Source organism: Hyla sarda, chromosome 10 (assembly GCF_029499605.1).
Source record: "Hyla sarda isolate aHylSar1 chromosome 10, aHylSar1.hap1, whole genome shotgun sequence".
NCBI lineage: Eukaryota > Metazoa > Chordata > Amphibia > Anura > Hylidae > Hyla > Hyla sarda.
In genome coordinates, this window is record NC_079198.1 from 129,584,495 (window position 1) to 129,603,069 (window position 18,575).

At 46.5% G+C, this 18,575-nt stretch overlaps 1 protein-coding gene across 1 annotated transcript in view; it reads left to right on the top strand.

The window, feature by feature from the left end:
- Positions 1-495: 495 nt before the first annotated feature.
- EXOSC10 (exosome component 10) overlaps positions 496-18,575 on the top strand; it is a 42,278-nt gene continuing 24,198 nt past the window's right edge. The window contains exons 1-12 of the mRNA XM_056543137.1: positions 496-652; positions 2,879-3,015; positions 4,200-4,323; positions 4,417-4,521; positions 7,343-7,508; positions 9,067-9,175; positions 9,289-9,364; positions 9,799-9,909; positions 12,637-12,780; positions 13,534-13,724; positions 13,802-13,958; positions 15,799-15,947. Coding sequence (XP_056399112.1) covers positions 533-652; positions 2,879-3,015; positions 4,200-4,323; positions 4,417-4,521; positions 7,343-7,508; positions 9,067-9,175; positions 9,289-9,364; positions 9,799-9,909; positions 12,637-12,780; positions 13,534-13,724; positions 13,802-13,958; positions 15,799-15,947 — 1,589 coding nt within the window. The 5' untranslated portion in view covers positions 496-532. The remainder of the gene's footprint in view (positions 653-2,878; positions 3,016-4,199; positions 4,324-4,416; positions 4,522-7,342; positions 7,509-9,066; positions 9,176-9,288; positions 9,365-9,798; positions 9,910-12,636; positions 12,781-13,533; positions 13,725-13,801; positions 13,959-15,798; positions 15,948-18,575) is intronic.

Sequence of the window (18,575 nt, forward strand, 5' to 3'; positions counted from 1 at the left end):
TAAGCGCAACAATAATATAAAAGTATATAATAATGGGTATCATTTTAATCGTATTGACCCTCAGAATAAAGAACACATGTCATTTTTACCAGAAATTGTACGGCGTGAAAACAAAACCTTCCAAAATTAGCAAAATTGCGTTTTTCGTTTTAATTTCCCCACAAAAATAGTGTTTTTTGGTTGCGCCATACATTTTATGATATAATGAGTGATGTCATTACAAAGGACAACTGGTCACGCAAAAAATAAGCCCTCATACTAGTCTGTGGATGAAAATATAAAAGAGTTATGATTTTTAGAAGGCGAGGAGGAAAAAATGAAAACGTAAAAATTAAATTGTCTGAGTCCTTAAGGCCAAAATGGGCTGAGTCCTTAAGGGGTTAAACAATGACACCTTTTTGAGTGTGTGACCTGTTTGTGCCACAACCAACATGGCTGCTTCCACCTTACTTGACGTTTGATGTTACGTCCCGGAAGTCGTGCGCGGCTCTGCGTGCGTGCGTGATGACATCACTGCAGCTCGGTGGCAAAGATGGCTGCGCCCGCTGCAGGCGTGTACGGCAAGATGGAGACACCCGGGGGAAGCGAGGAGACGGGAGGAAGAGTGACAGAGCCCATCCCCGGCTTCACCGACACTGATGCGTTCGTTAAGGTCGGTAATGAGGTGGAGGTGACCACAAGGATGGATATGTTTATATTATGGGAGCTCCGGGTAGTCACACACTTACAATTATATCCCGTTATCGTCACGTGATGCGGTCACATCACTATGGAAACAGTATGGTGCTGTAGTTAGGACCCAAGACTCCTATAGACCGGGCTCTCCAAACTGTGGATCTACACATGGAGCTAAACTACAACTCCCACTGGCTGTCCGGGCACGGTGGGAGTCCTATTTATCTAGCATACAGGCCTTATTTGTGTCCCCTCATGTCTCCCTGTGTCACAGTCATTAGTGTCCCCTCATCTCTCCCTGTGTCACAGTCATTAGTGTCCCCTCATCTCTCTGTGTCACAGTCATTAGTGTCCCCTCATCTCTCTGTGTCACAGTCATTAGTGTCCCCTCATCTCTCTGTGTCACAGTCATTAGTGTCCCCTCATTTCTGTGTCACAGTCATTAGTGTCCCCTCATCTCTGTGTCACAGTCATTAGTGTCCCCTCATCTCTCTGTGTCAGTCATTAGTGTCCCCTCATCTCTCTGTGTCACAGTCATTGGTGTCCCCTCATCTCTCTGTGTCAGTCATTGGTGTCCCCTCATCTCTCTGTGTCACAGTCATTAGTGTCCCCTCATCTGTGTCACAGTCATTAGTGTCCCCTCATCTCTCTGTGTCAGTCATTAGTGTCCCCTCATCTGTGTCACAGTCATTAGTGTCCCCTCATCTCTCTCTCAGTCATTAGTGTCCCCTCATCTCTCTGTGTCACAGTCATTGGTGTCCCCTCATCTCTCTGTGTCAGTCATTGGTGTCCCCTCATCTCTCTGTGTCACAGTCATTAGTGTCCCCTCATCTCTCTGTGTCAGTCATTAGTGTCCCCTCATCTGTGTCACAGTCATTAGTGTCCCCTCATCTCTCTGTGTCAGTCATTAGTGTCCCCTCATCTGTGTCACAGTCATTAGTGTCCCCTCATCTCTCTCTCAGTCATTAGTGTCCCCTCATCTCTCTGTGTCACAGTCATTAGTGTCCCCTCGTCTCTTTGTGTCAGTCATTAGTGTCCCCTCGTCTCTCTGTGTCACAGTCATTAGTGTCCCCTCGTCTCTTTGTGTCAGTCATTAGTGTCCCCTCATCTCTCTGTGTCAGTCATTAGTGTCCCCTCATCTCTCTGTGTCACAGTCATTAGTGTCCCCTCATCTCTCTGTGTCAGTCATTAGTGTCCCCTCATCTCTGTGTCAGTCATTAGTGTCCCCTCATCTCTCTGTGTCACAGTCATTAGTGTCCCCTCATCTCTCTGTGTCAGTCATTAGTGTCCCCTCATCTCTCTGTGTCACAGTCATTAGTGTCCCCTCATCTCTCTGTGTCAGTCATTAGTGTCCCCTCATCTCTCTGTGTCACAGTCATTAGTGTCCCCTCATCTCTCCCTGTGTCACAGTCATTAGTGTCCCCTCATCTCTCTGTGTCACAGTCATTAGTGTCCCCTCATCGCTCTGTGTCACAGTCATTAGTGTCCCCTCATCTGTGTCACAGTCATTAGTGTCCCCTCATCTGTGTCACAGTCATTAGTGTCCCCTCATCTGTGTCACAGTCATTAGTGTCCCCTCATCTGTGTCACAGTCATTAGTGTCCCCTCGTCTCTCCCTGTGTCACAGTCATTAGTGTCCCCTCGTCTCTCCCTGTGTCACAGTCATTAGTGTCCCCTCGTCTCTCCCTGTGTCACAGTCATTAGTGTCCCCTCGTCTCTCCCTGTGTCACAGTCATTAGTGTCCCCTCGTCTCTCCCTGTGTCAGTCATTAGTGTCCCCTCGTCTCTCCCTGTGTCAGTCATTAGTGTCCCCTCATCTCTCCCTGTGTCACAGTCATTAGTGTCCCCTCATCTCTCCCTGTGTCACAGTCATTAGTGTCCCCTCATCTCTCCCTGTGTTAGTCATTAGTGTCCCCTCATCTCTCCCTGTGTCACAGTCATTAGTGTCCCCTCGTCTCTCTCTCTGTGTCACAGTCATTAGTGTCCCCTCGTCTCTCTCTGTGTCACAGTCATTAGTGTCCCCTCGTCTCTCTCTGTGTCACAGTCATTAGTGTCCCCTCATCTTTTTAATGTTTTGGTTTAGTGCCTGTCCTTTGTAGTTGAAGCAGGAGTCTGTCATGCTCCGCCCCTTCAGGCCCATTGCTGGGCATTATAGTGCATCACCTTTTGCACGTGGACCGTCATGTCTGTCGTCTTGTTTTCAGTACGCCCTCGGAACAGTCGTCGGTGCCACGAAGGCCTCCACCGGGATCCCACAGTGCGGCGATGAGTACGACTTCTACCGCAGCTTTCCCGGTTTTCGGGCGTTCTGTGAAGAGCAGGGCGACCACCTACTACACTGGTAAGTACCGCTGGGTCCCTGGGCACAGGAGGCACCAAAGGGAAACCTCACAAACTATACTAGGGAGGGTCCTTCTTTATATTGTTTGGGATTCACATCTCAACGTCATCAAGATCTCTGCTTGCCTTCAAAGAATAGGAACAAGCGTGGAGTAAAAAAGGGCAGCTTTATAAATTCCCCCCATTTTTATTTATTATATGAAACTCTGTACAGATCTAATACTTCTCACAGCTGAGGGTTTGTTGCTGTTTTATCCAGTGCAGGCAAATGTCCTGGACTCCAGACTGATAGACTTTACCTGCACTGATACAATGTAACAGACAGAAGAGGTGCTGATGTTTTTAGCTTAGAACAGTGGCCTCTAAACTTCTACATACTGAATTAAAGGGGCACTCTGGAGGAAAACAAAATGTTTACAAATCAACTGAAAGCCAGAAAGTTCTACAGACCCCAACGCAGGTGTCCTAAGGTGAGCTCAGGGAGGACAGAAACCTTTTTGTATGGAATTTTTGGAAAAGGGGGGGTGTTTTAAACTTTTAATAAGGAAGGGGTTAATGTTTTTTTTTTTTTTTTTTTTTACACTTTATTAGTCCCTCAGACAGATCAATGTGGTTCCACAGAACTACATTGATCGGTGCTCTCTGCGCTCCAATGATAAAGCCTGGTCCTGCCAGGGACCAGCAAGGAAGCCGAGGTAAGCCCTCAGGGTACCTCCACAGTGGATCGTGCTGCGGGGGGGGGGGGGGCCATCATGGAGGGTTCTTTAGACGCCACAGCAGCATGTCGGCTAATAACGCCGGTCCTCAGCTAGTAGAATCAGCTGAGGGCTGGCCGGTATGACGCGGGCTCGAGTATACACGTCCATGGTCGTTAACCAGTTAATCCTTCAAGTGCGTATCAGCTGCTGCATGCTCCAGAGGAAGTTGTGTAGCTCTTTCCAGTCTGACCACAGTGCTCTCTGCTGTCACCTCTGTCAGTGTCAGGAACTGTCCAGAGCCGAAATTCTCTGTGGGGATTTGCTCCTTTACTGCACAGTTCCTGCCACAGACAGAGTTGGCAGCAGAGAGCACTGTGGTCAGACTGGAAAGAGCTACACAACTTCCTCCGAAGCATCCATCAGCAAATTTAGGAGGTTTTTATGTTGTACAATGATTCAGCTTCTTTCTTCTTTGTTCCTTCCATAGTATGAGTCGGATTATGCAGTATCATGGCTGCCGCAGTCATCTTAAGGACCGCAGCAAAGTCACCGCGTTGGAGGATAAGTACGATTTACTGGTGGACGCCAATGACGCCGTCCTGGAGCGCGTGGTAGGTTCCTCTGGATTGTTGGGTGATGTCTGAGATGATTTGTCGCCGCTGCTGTCAGGTTATACAGAATTAAAGGGAACTTCTTCATTTTAGGGTATTTTACTTGATGAGGCGTCTGGTGTGAACAGGACTCAGCAGCCGATCCTCCCCGCCGGTCTGCAGGCTCCGAAGACCATCGTCTCCAGCTGGAACCGCAAGGTGAGCAATGGACTCCTCCAGGACACCGTCTGCTGATAACTGCCCCCACTAGGGGTTTATAACTTACTGTCAGTCATAACCAGGCTCTCCTTATCTCTCTGCACTTAAAGGGGTACTCTGCTGCTCAGTGTTTGGAACAAACTGCTCCGATTGCTCGTCAGCTCGTGATGTCATAGCCCTGCCTCTCATGACATCACACCCCGCCCCCTCAATGCAAGTCCCATAGACTTCCATTGAGGTGGCCGGGCATGACAACATGAGGGGGCGGGGCTATGACATCACGAGCTGCCGGCCCCAGCGTTCGGAACAGTTTGTATAGGTTTGCTATGGGGATTTTCTCCTGCTCTGGACAGTTGCTGATACGGGCATCAGGTTTCAGCAGAGAGCACTGTGGACAAGACAAAAAAGAAATGCAAAAAGAAAAGAATTTCCTCTGTAGCATACAGCTGCTAGAAAGTACTGGAAGGTAAAGATTTTTTTTTTTTTTTTTTTTTTTTTATAGAAGTCATTTACAAATCTAACAAAAAAAATAGCCACCACAACTATCTAATACAGTGATCCCTCAACTTACAATGGCCTCAACATACAATAGTTTCAACATACAATGGTCTTTTCTGGACCATTGTAACTTGAAACCAGACTCAACATACAATGTACAGACAGTCCAGATCTGTGAAACGTGTCACAACTCGAAGAACTGACCAATCAGTATGGGCATTTTACTGGTAAATCACCTGTATTACTGAAGTGCATGCACTGACTGGCTGTCTGGTAGCGCCCCCTACAGTACAGGGAGGTACTACATGTTCTGTACTATTCCTTACCTGTGCCAGGGTTAGCTGCTCCTTTGGACACCAAGTAAGGGCGGCTCCATTTGGGACACTGTGTGTACTGTATAAGACCCTGAAGAAGCTCCTGTCCTCTATATAAACCATTGTATCCCAACCAGAGTGCCTCCAGCTGTTGCAAAACTACAACTCCCAGCATGCCCGGACAGCCAGCGGCTGTCCGGGCATGCTGGGAGTTGTAGTTTTGCAACAGCTGGAGGCACCCTGGTTCGGAAACACTGACATAGTGATTTACAGCTCCCAGCAGATCTTTCTTACTTTTATATATAAGGATTTGCTTTATCTCTATTAGTTATCTACTTATTTTTCTTTAATTCTCACTTTTTCCTATTTTCGGATGACATTTTGGTGGCTTCAGAACCAATTACCAGGTTTCCATAGAGTTATGGTCTCAACATACAATGGTTTCAACATACAATGGTCGTCCTGGAACCGATTAATATTGTAACTTGAGGGACCCCTGTACACGGGTGCACGCTGCTGTGGCAAATACAGAGTATACAAAAAAAGAAATGAACACACATAGAAAACAGAGTCCGGCACTCCGGGATCGGAGGTGATGACAACCCGCAGGTGATGTCCGGCTGTCCGCGGGTGCTTAAACAAGAACTGAAGAGCATGAAACTACGGGCATAGAGGAAACAGACTGCACAGCACTCACCAGGAACTTCCGCCGGGTTGGCACTTTTTTTTTATTGCATATGAAACGGAGTTACAGCAGCATGTTCGGAGGAAGAAGGAACGCAAGCTCATACGCAATAAAGAAAGTGCCATCCTGGCGGAAGATCCTGGTGAGTGCTGTGCAGTCTGTTTCCTCCATACAAAAAAGGAAGGTTGCAGCAGCACTCTTGGTCCAAAAATGGAGGCTTTTAGCGCACTTTTTTAAATTGATAATGGATCCAGCATGTCACCCAGTCAGAGGCATTATGCCCAGCAGAGGTGAGTGAAATGAGTGTTAGGGTCCCATCCGAAATGAGGCCACCTCCACATTGGGGGGGTGACATGTTTTGATCAAAAAGTGCGCAAAGAGCCTCCATTTTGTGACCGTGTGCTGCTGCAATCCTCTTTTTTTTGTATACTCTTTATTTACCACAGCAGCGTGCACCCGTGTATTAGGTAGTTGTGCTGGCTATTTTTCTTTGTTTATTTTGTGCATCCTAGAGGGAATGGTACCCTCTTTAGCCGTGCACCCCTCCCCCTTTCTCCCAGGTGGTGTTTTAAATTGTATATGGATCCAGCATGTCACCCAGTCAGAGGCTATATGCCCAGCAGAGGTGAGTGGATGCGAGCGTTAGGCTCAGAATGTGTGTTAGGGTCCCATCCGAAATGAGGCCACCTCCGCGTGGTGGATGGGGGGGGGGACACGTTTTGATCAAAAAAGTGCGCTAAGAGCCTCAATTTTTTGACAGAGTGCTGCTGCAACCTTCCTTTTTTTTGTATACTCGTTTACAAATCTATTTAACTTTCTGAACAGTTTGTTCCGAACGCTGATGTCACAGCCACGCCCCTTGTGATGGCACGTACACAAGTCTATGGGAGGGGGGCGTGGCAGTCGCCATTCCTCCTCCCTTCGACTTACATTGAAAGGGCATGAGCTGTAGGCTGCGATGTCCTGTGTGGTAGTCTGACATCTATACTTTACACTTGGGATGTAACTGTGATCTGTGACTTAGAATGATTGTAGACTACTTGAGTACACAATGCGGCTAGGTCACGGATTATATATGTGTTGTAATGGAGCAGAGCTGCAGTGTAAAGAATAGACGTGGGGCTAAACACGTTAGGAGGCCCTCACTGATTATAGGTAGGTCCCAATGGAGCAGAGCTGCAGTGTAAAGTATAGGAAAGAGACCAGGCCGTATCCCTGTAGGCTACAAGAGACCGCGCAGCTATGGTGGAGTCACTGATCATTGCTGTTACCTCCCCCAGGTAGGTTATTTTACTTTTGATATAAATTCCTTTCTTGTCTATAGAGCAGCGACTCCTCCAAGAAAGGCAAAGCGGAGACATTCCGGCTGCTTCACGCCAAGAACATCCTCAGACCGCAGCTCCGCTTCAAGGAGAAGATCGATAACTCCAACACCCCCTTCGTCCCAAAAATCTTTGTGAAGCCCAATGCTGAGAAGCCGCTGCCAGAAGGTGAGTATAGGGGGGGGAGCCTCCTAATGTACGGGAGCCAGTGTGTAAGACAGTGTTTCCCAACCAGGGTGCCTCCAGCTGTTGCAAAACTACATCTCCCAGCATGCCCGGACAGCCGAAGGCTGTCCAGGCATGCTGGGAGATGTAGTTTTGCATCAGCTGGAGGCACCCTGGTTGGGAAACACTGGTGTAAGAAGAGGAGCTGAACATACAGCTGCAGGATCAGACTACACAGGAGCTGTTTGTTACTATGGAGACGCATAGATCTGTACAGGAGCTGTGTACACAGGGATTGTTTGTTACTATGGAGATGCATAGATCTGTACAGGAGCTGTGTACACAGGGATTGTTTGTTACTATGGAGATGCATAGATCTTTACAGGAGCTGTGTACACAGGGATTGTTTGTTACTATGGAGATGCATAGATCTTTACAGGAGCTGTGTACACAGGGATTGTTTGTTACTATGGAGACGCATAGATCTGTACAGGAGCTGTGTACACAGGGATTGTTTGTTACTATGGAGATGCATAGATCTGTACAGGAGCTGTGTACACAGGGATTGATTGTTACTATGGAGATGCATAGATCTGTACAGGAGCTGTGTACACAGGGATTGTTTGTTACTATGGAGATGCATAGATCTGTACAGGAGCTGTGTACACAGGGATTGTTACTATGGAGACGCATAGATCTGTACAGGAGCTGTGTACACAGGGATTGTTACTATGGAGACGCATAGATCTGCACAGGAGCTGTGTACACAGGGATTGTTTGTTACTATGGAGACGCATAGATCTGTACAGGAGCTGTGTACACAGGGATTGTTTGTTACTATGGAGACGCATAGATCTGTACAGGAGCTGTGTACACAGGAATTCCTTGTTACTACGGAGACGCATAGATCTGTACAGGAGCTGTGTACACAGGGATTCCTTGTTACTATGCAGACGCATAGATCTGTACAGGAGCTGTGTACACAGGGATTGTTTGTTACTATGGAGACGCATAGATCTGTACAGGAGCTGTGTACACAGGGATTCCTTGTTACTATGGAGACGCATAGATCTGTACAGGAGCTGTGTACACAGGGATTCCTTGTTACTATGCAGACGCATAGATCTGTACAGGAGCTGTGTACACAGGGATTGTTTGTTACTATGGAGATGCATAGATCTGTACAGGAGCTGTGTACACAGGGATTGTTACTATGGAGACGCATAGATATGCACAGGAGCTGTGTACACAGGGATTGTTTGTTACTATGGAGACGCATAGATCTGTACAGGAGCTGTGTACACAGGGATTCCTTGTTACTATGGAGACGCATAGATCTGTACAGGAGCTGTGTACACAGGGATTCCTTGTTACTATGGAGACGCATAGATCTGTACAGGAGCTGTGTACACAGGGATTCCTTGTTACTATGGAGACGCATAGATCTGTACAGGAGCTGTGTACACAGGGATAGTTTGTTACTACGGAGACGCATAGATCTGTACAGGAGCTGTGTACACATGGTAAGAACCGTATGAACTGGGTTTCCTGTTTGTCTTAGTTCTGAAGAACAGACGGGACAGGCAGCCGTGCCCCGAAGACTCCGACATCCCCTCAGCTCTGGCCGACTTTATCCATCAGCAGAGAATGAAGCCGACCGAGGAGGACATGTAAGTTGTGTCCTGTTATTGTCTCCTTTATCATGGACACCTGGAGGTGGCTGCTGGGGGTTACGACATTTTCTGCACTGGTTGATGCGTCTTATCTCTGTAATCCTTCTCAGGGTCTCGCACCCCTATCAGTATGAACTGGACCACTTTGTTCCTGTGGAGTCGTCCCTAAAGATGCCGGAGGTCCAGGTGAGTGTAGTGTGATCTGGGACATACAGTGCCCTGCACTCAAGACTATAAACACTTCTATGTTAAGCTGTGTAAGTGTAGCCAGCAGTGTAAAGTAGGGAGGTTTCATTTTGGTTTACTATCAATCTTTGAACCTCACACCAGTAATATAGTGTATATGACAGTGTTTCCCAACCAGGGTGCCTCCAGCTGTTGCAAAACTACAACTCTCAGCATGCCCGGACAGCCTAAGGCTGTCCGGGCATGCTGGGAGTTGTAGTTCTGCAACAGCTGTAGGCACCCTGGTTGGGAAACATTGGTATATGAGGATATCTTGTATAGAACTGTGGTCATTGCCTTGGTGATCAGAATGCAGACCACCATGCTTTAAACTGCTGGCTGCAGTGGCCTCCTCTTGGGAGTGATACTTATCCTTGCATCCTTTGTTTCCGCAGCCCTACACCCCCCTGAACGAGACCCCCTGTCACTTCATCTCCACCCTGGACGAGCTGGTGCAGTTAAATGAGAAGCTGCTGCAGTGCTCAGAGTTCGCTGTGGATCTGGAGGTGAGGAGAACATAGAGGAGGTTGTGTCTGGAGGGGAGGAGGACATGAAGGAGGTTGTGTCTGGAGGGGAGGAGGACATGGAGGAGGTTGTGTCTGTAGGGGGGGGGGGGGAGGACATGGAGGAGGAGGAGGACATGGAGGAGGTTGTGTCTGGAGAGGAGGAGAAGGTCATGGAAGAGGTTGTGTCTGGAGGGGAGGAGGAGGAGGACATGGAGGAGGTTGTGTCTGGAGGGGAGGAGGAGGACATGGAGGAGGTTGTGTCTGGAGGGGAGGAGGAGGACATGGAGGAGGTTGTGTCTGGAGGGGAGGAGGAGGACATGGAGGAGGTTGTGTCTGGAGGGGAGGAGGAGGACATGGAGGAGGTTGTGTCTGGAGGGGAGGAGGAGGACATGGAGGAGGTTGTGTCTGGAGGGGAGGAGGAGGACATGGAGGAGGTTGTGTCTGGAGGGGAGGAGGAGGACATGGAGGAGGTTGTGTCTGGAGGGGAGGAGGAGGACATGGAGGAGGTTGTCTGGAGAGGAGGAGGAGGAGGACATGGAGGAGGTTGTGTCTGGAGAGGAGGAGGAGGAGGACATGGAGGAGGTTGTGTCTGGAGGGGAGGAGGAGGACATGGAGGAGGTTGTGTCTGGAGGGGAGGAGGAGGACATGAAGGAGGTTGTGTCTGGAGGGGAGGAGGAGGACATGAAGGAGGTTGTGTCTGGAGGGGAGGAGGAGGACATGAAGGAGGTTGTGTCTGGAGGGGAGGAGGAGGAGGACATGGAGGAGGTTGTGTCTGGAAGGGGGAGGAGGACATGAAGGAGGTTGTGTCTGGAGGGGAGGAGGACATGGAAGGAGGTTGTGTCTGGAGGGGAGGAGGTTGTGTCTGGAGGGGAGGAGGAGGAGGACATGGAGGAGGTTGTGTCTGGAAGGGGGAGGCGGACATGGAAGAGGTTGTGTCTGGAGGGGAGGAGGAGGACATGAAGGAGGTTGTTAGTACAAAAAGAGGGGGGCTCACCAAATCATACAATGGGTGCTACTGCTCAGTAAGCAAAAAACTTGCTATACAAGGGTAAGGATTACTGTAAAGAGTGCACACCACAAGATCAGTATTCATATATATAACAAATTTTATTAGGTATCACATAAAGATTGCAAAAAAGACAAAAAGGGCTAAAATCAACAACATGGGAGAGGGGCCATGAACCCCCTTCTCACCAAAGTCCCGTCCCTCTGTGATACGATATAATGGCTCAGGTAGTGGTGCTAACTGATAAGATAATACACATGCAACATTAATCTTTTCACCAAATCAAATAATCTTAACACCAAATGAAATGAATTACACAATGTGCAAAGAAAAAAATATAAATTCATATCACCAGTGCATAGCGACCACAGAACAAAGGAGCCGAAATAGTAAATGGCGGGACGGGACCCCTAAGCCCCACGCGTTCCGTCACCGTTTGTGACTTCCTCAGGGGTGTTGTAGTCCACCTGCCCTTAGGGTCTTATATATCAGCATAATAAACTAAGTAATACCTGTCAGGTGAGTACGTCAAGGGTCAGTCACGCTGTGTGTAGTGGAGCCGGCGTGGACTTCCACCTCCGCCACCCACTTCCGCTATGCGTGCGTCACGAGAAGTACAAATCATGTGACTACCTAGTGGTCACATGATCTCTTCTCCTTGATATTGGCTGTCATGCGCGATAATGCCGCATCCGGCAGTAAGTGCGTCCCACGTGACCGGACGGTCACGTGAGGCGTCATGTGATCACATGTTATTGGAAACCCTTTGTACCTTAGCGCATGCGCACCCCGTATGTCAGGACACCAGGTAAGTACATAACAATGTATTTAACACAATTTAGACTCAATAATAATACTGTAATATACATGCATGATGATGGTCAATGAACGGGCCCGTCACATGATATAGACATTGTATATAGAATAGATAATTGGGAATAAACAAAATATATATAGATAGATAGAGATAGAGATATATATATATAGATATAGATAATATATGAAAAATATTACGTAAGTAATGAATAAAAAATGCACAATATATATACATATATGTATACATAAAATAATATGAAAAATAAAAAATACAATTTTATATTAAAAAAGTGAAATTGAAAATGAACAATCAATAAATTAAAAAATGTAATGTAAATGATAAAGAATAAATGCATACATAATGTAAAATAGGGGATAGAAAATATATGTTATTTATTATGGATAATAAGTGGATGAATAAAGAAAGGTGAATAGATATATAACCCATGTGGAGGTTGTGTCTGGAGGGGAGGAGGAGGACATGGAAGGAGGTTGTGTCTGGAGGGGAGGAGGAGGTTGTGTCTGGAGGGGAGGAGGAGGAGGACATGGAAGAGGTTGTGTCTGGAGGGGAGTAGGAGGACAGGGAGGAGGTTGTGTCTGGAGGGGAGGAGGAGGACATGGAAGAGGTTGTGTCTGGAGGGGAGGAGGAGGAGGACATGGAAGAGGTTGTGTCTGGAGGGGAGTAGGAGGACAGGGAGGAGGTTGTGTCTGGAGGGGAGGAGGAGGACATGGAAGAGGTTGTGTCTGGAGGGGAGTAGGAGGACAGGGAGGAGGTTGTGTCTGGAGGGGAGGAGGAGGACATGGAAGAGGTTGTGTCTGGAGGGGAGGAGGAGGACATGGAGGAGGTTGTGTCTGGCTGTGTCACTAAAATTTAGGAGGGTCACTAAATGTTCTTCCCTCCTCAGCATCACTCGTACAGAAGTTTCCTGGGTTTCACCTGCCTCATGCAGATCTCCACCCGCACAGATGACTTTATCATTGATGTCCTGGAGCTGCGCAGTGACATGTATATTCTGAATGAGAGCTTCACACACCCCGCCATCGTAAAGGTGAGGAGCTGCGGAAATCATGTCATAGGTAACATAGGCCAGCAGAATAGTGAGTACAGATCTGGAGTATAATACAGGATATAACTCAGGATCAGTACAGGATAAGTAATGTAATGTATGTACACAGTGACCCCACCAGCAGAATAGTGAGTACAGCTCTGGAGTATAATACAGGATATAACTCAGGATCAGTACAGGATAAGTAATGTAATGTATGTACACAGTGACCCCACCAGCAGAATAGTGAGTACAGCTCTGGAGTATAATACAGGATATAACTCAGGATCAGTACAGGATAAGTAATGTAATGTATGTACACAGAGACCTCACCAGCAGAATAGTGAGTACCGCTCTGGAGTATAATACAGGATATAACTCTGGATCAGTACAGGATAAGTAATATAATGTATGTACACAGTGACCTCTCCAGCAGAATAGTGAGTACAGCTCTGGGGTATAATACAGGATATAACTCAGGATCAGTACAGGATAAGTAATGTAATGTATGTACACAGTGACCTCACCAGCAGAATAGTGAGTGCAGCTCTAGAGTATAATACAGGATATAACTCAGGATCAGTACAGGATAAGTAATGTAATGTATGTAAACAGTGACCTCACCAGCAGAATAGTGAGTACAGCTCTGGAGTATAATACAGGATAGATCTCAGGATCAGTACAGGATAAGTAAGTAGTAAAATGATAAAGGACACTTACTAACAATGGTGCTTTTGTGTTTTTCTTACTCCTTAGGTTTTGCATGGTGCAGACTCGGACATTGAGTGGCTCCAGAAGGACTTTGGTTTGTACATTGTGAACATGTTTGATACCCATCAAGCTTCTCGCTTACTGAACCTGGCGAGGAACTCTCTGGACCATCTGCTGCGACATTACTGCAATGTGGAGTCCGATAAGAAATACCAACTCGCTGACTGGAGAATCCGGTCAGTAACAGCCGGTAATGTGCCTCTTCTTCTGTACGGACACCCCGTGATCCTAATAAGATGTATCTGATTGACAGACCCCTGCCAGAAGAAATGCACCAGTACGCCAGAGCCGATACCCACTACCTGCTGTATATCTACGACCGCATGAGGACCGAGCTGATGAATGCTGGAAATGATCAGCAGAACCTACTCCACCTCGTCTGGCAGAGGAGCAAAGACATCTGTCTGAAGGTGAGAGACTGTAGTCACAGGATGTATATCTACACAGAGGAGCAGTGTTATAGTAGTCATATTCTTGTATATAGGAGCAGTATTATAGTAGTTATATTCTTGTATATAGGAGACAGTATTATAGTAGTTATATTCTTGTATATAGGAGCAGTATTATAGTAGTTATATTCTTGTATATAGGAGCAGTATTATAGTAGTAATATTCTTGTATATAGGAGCAGTATTATAGTAGTTATATTCTTGTATATAGGAGCAGTATTATAGTAGTTATATTCTTGTATATAGGAGCAGTATTATAGTAGTTATAGTCTTGTATATAGGAGCAGTATTATAGTAGTTATATTCTTGTATACAGGCGCAGTATTATAGTAGTTATATTCTTGTATATAGGAGCAGTATTATAGTAGTTATATTCTTGTATATAGGAGGCAGTATTATAGTAGTTATAGTCTTGTATATAGGAGCAGTATTATAGTAGTAATATTCTTGTATATAGGAGCAGTATTATAGTAGTTATATTCTTGTATATAGGAGCAGTATTATAGTAGTAATATTCTTGTATATAGGAGCAGTATTATAGTAGTTATATTCTTGTATATAGGAGCAGTATTATAGTAGTTATAGTCTTGTATATAGGAGCAGTATTATAGTAGTTATATTCTTGTATATAGGAGCAGTATTATAGTAGTTATACTCTTGTATATAGGGGCAGTATTATAGTAGTTATATTCTTGTATATAGGAGGCAGTATTATAGTAGTTATAGTCTTGTATATAGGAGCAGTATTATAGTAGTTATAGTCTTGTATATAGGAGCAGTATTATAGTAGTTATAGTCTTGTATATAGGAGCAGTATTATAGTAGTTATAGTCTTGTATATAGGAGCAGTATTATAGTAGTTATAGTCTTGTATATAGGAGCAGTATTATAGTAGTTATAGTCTTGTATATAGGAGCAGTATTATAGTAGTAGTTATATTCTTGTATATAGGAGGCAGTATTATAGTAGTTATATTCTTGTATATAGGAGGCAGTATTATAGTAGTTATATTATTGTATATATAGGAGCAGTATTGTAGTAGTTATATTCTTGTATATAGGAGCAGTATTATAGTAGTAATATTCTTGTATATAGGAGCAGTATTATAGTAGTTATATTCTTGTATATAGGAGGCAGTATTATAGTAGTTATATTCTTGTATATAGGAGGCAGTATTATAGTAGTTATATTCTTGTATATAGAAGGCAGTATTATAGTAGTTATATTCTTGTATATAGGAGCAGTATTATAGTAGTTATATTCTTGTATATAGGAGCAGTATTATAGTAGATATATTCTTGTATATAGAAGGCAGTATTATAGTAGATATATTATTGTATATAGGAGCAGTATTATAGTAGTTGTATTCTTGTATATAGGAGCAGTATTATAGTAGTTATATTCTTGTATATAGGAGCAGTATTATAGTAGTTATATTCTTGTATATAGGAGCAGTATTATAGTAGTTATATTCTTGTATATAGGAGCAGTATTATAGTAGTTATATTCTTGTATATAGGAGCAGTATTATAGTAGTTATATTCTTGTATATAGGAGCAGTATTATAGTAGTTATATTCTTGTATATAGGAGCAGTATTATAGTAGTTATATTCTTGTATATAGGAGCAGTATTATAGTAGTTATATTCTTGTATATAGGAGCAGTATTATAGTAGTTATATTCTTGTATATAGGAGACAGTATTATAGTAGTTATATTCTTGTATATTGGAGCAGTATTTTAATATATTCTTGTGTAGTCTTTGCACCACCTAAATGTACTTTCTGTTCTGGTTACTCAGAGATTTGTGAAGCCTATATACACAGAGGATTCCTACCTTGAGTTATACCAAAAATTAAAGAAACATCTGAACACACAGCAGTTGTCCGCCTTCCGTCTTCTTTTTGCTTGGAGAGACAAGATGGCCCGACAGGAGGATGAGAGCACGGGGTAAGAATGTCACTGTTATCATAGTCTGTGGAGCTTCTTTCTCAGTCGGCTCCATTGGGGGACACAGAGACCGTAGGTATATCCTGCCGACACTAGGCATACAAAAAGAAAGTCTGCCCGTCTGGCAGGATACACCCCGCTAATCAGTTTTAGCTTAGTGTCAGTAAGAGGCAGACACAGGTCTGGAGTTCTCCAAACCTGGTCTTGTTTTTTTAATTTATAGCTAGGGCCTGTTTTGAGGTTCTTTTCTCCTTTATTTCTCTTTTTTTTTTTTTTTTTTTTTTAGGTTGGGGTTCAGGAGCATGGTGCTACCTGTTGCCCCATATGCGGCTAAGGGGCACTGGGTATAGAGTATGCACCGTTAATCCCTTTCCGCCAACGGCCAGCGCCTGGGGTTGTACCTATGGTCCAGGTCCCCCTACCTTCCCTGCTCGTCCTGCTGCCTCAGCCTGACATGATGCAGGGGACCATAGCTGGTTGAAGACATCTCATTTGGGTGAGTATGTCCCTCACCTTTCCCCAGCCTTTGCATCTCCTTTCAGTCCTTTGCATCAGGTCGCCCTCCCAAGCAGGGACCCTCCCATTCTCAGAAAGCCCCTTCTTTCAAGGCGCGTCCTTCCTGGAAGTCCTACAACCGTTCTGGCAGTTTTGGGGCCAAGTCTGGTAACTGTAAGCCTCCCTCCTCCTGAAGGGACGCCCCCACCCATGTCCTCTTCTCGGGTGGGAGGGCGTCTGTCTCTTTTCTGGGGCGTTTGGCTAGCGCAGGTTCAGGACTCCTGGGTCCAGGGCGTCATATCCGATGGTTACTGGATATAGTTTGCTTCCTTTCCCTCAGTTTCTTCCCATCCCGCTCTCCTCGTTCCCCTTCTTTGGTGGTGGCCTTTCAGGTCGCTTTAAGTACCCCCCCTCGCTCAAGAAGTGATTGTGCCAGTTCCTCCAGGGGAGCGTTTTTCGAGGTTCTACTCAGATCTCTGTCATCCCAAAGAAAGCGGTCCCAAAACTTGGAGAGCCGTCATCTCACTGTACAGACTCTGTCTGCCTTCGGTTGGGTGATCAACTCTGAAAAGTCCAACCTTTCTCCCTCCCAGTCTCTTGTCTTTCTGGGTCTCCTTTTCAACACGGCGGCTGCCCGTGTTCATCTTCCGTTGGACAAGTGGCTCTCCCTACAGGATGGTGTCCCTCTCCTTTGGCGCCTTTCTCTTGTTCCGATTCGCTTCTGCATGGAGGTGCTGGGTCAGAAGGTGGCAGCCATGGAGGCAGTTCCTTTCACCCAGTTCCGCTATCGCCCTCTCCAGCTGGCCATGTTGACCCAGTGGGACAAGTCGCCGTCCACTCTGGATCTCCGGATTCTTCTGCCCCCCCTCTGTTCGTCTGTCTCTTCTGTGGTGGCTCCGCTCTCCCCTACTTCTCCAGGGGCGGCCGTTTCTTCCCCTCCACTGGCAGGTCGTCATGACCTCCATGCCATCTTTCTTTGCCTCCTCCACTGGGAGATTCTCCTACAGGATCATCCTGTTCGTGTCCAATTGGACAACGCCACGGCTGTGGTATATATCAATCGCCAGGGCAGCACGCGCAGTCTCTCAGCGATGGAGGAGGTCTCCAAGATTCTGCTCTGGGCCGAGACTCTAGTACCCGCCACCTAGTCATCCCGTGGTTGTCCTTCAGTCTTCCTTACCTTTTACCACCTCTCCTGCCCAGGGTTCTAAGGAAACTCAAGGTGGAGGGCGTTCCCGCCATTCTGGTGGCCCCAGACTTGCCCAGGCGCACGGGGTACACCGACATAAATCGGCTGGTCGCCGACGTTACCCCTGCATCTTCCATTGCCCCGACCTGCCTTCCCTGGGTCCTCTCTGCCACCCCAATTTATCTGATGACGTGGCGGTTGAAACTGCGGTTTTGAGAGCTCGGGGGTTTTCTTCGGGGGGTGATTCGCACCCTGCTCCGGGCTCAGATGCCTTCCTCCGCAAGGATTTACCACCGCACTTGGTGGGCTTATTTCCGGTGGTGTGAGGCTCAGTCCGTCTCCCCGGTTGTCTTTTTTTTTCCTTTCTGCGCCTTGTTACTTTCTTGCAATCCGGTCTGGTTCAGCGCTTGGTGCTCAGCTCCCTTAAGAGTAAAGTGTCAGCTCTTTCTATTCTCTTTCAGTGGCAGTTAGCTTCCAACCCTCACGTCCGCACCGTCCTACAGGGGGCGGCCCATGCGGCTCCGCTATACCGGTCTCCCACTCCTCCTTGGGATCTCAACGTGGTGCTTGTCGCCTTGAGCATGGCTCCGTTCGAACCTCTTAGGGGCACTACTCTTAGCTTTCTTTCTTGGAAGGTCGCCATCCTCATCCCCATTACCTCAGTTAGGAGGGTCTCAGAGCTGGCAGCTCTCTCGTGTCGCTCTCCCTTCTTGGTCCTTCATTAGGACAAGGTCGTCTTTCTGCCACCTCCCTCCTTCTTGCCCAAGGTTTTTTTTGTACGGCTCCATCCAACTGTTAGGAGCGTTCCCACCATTGTCTGGATGTGGCTCGAGCTGTGTCTTCCGTGCATACGTTATGCACATTCTTCCAAGTGCCCACTTTTGCGTCCGCCGGTTTGTGACGCAAGGTGTTGCTGACGGCAGTGGCTCACTCTTCTGCCTGAT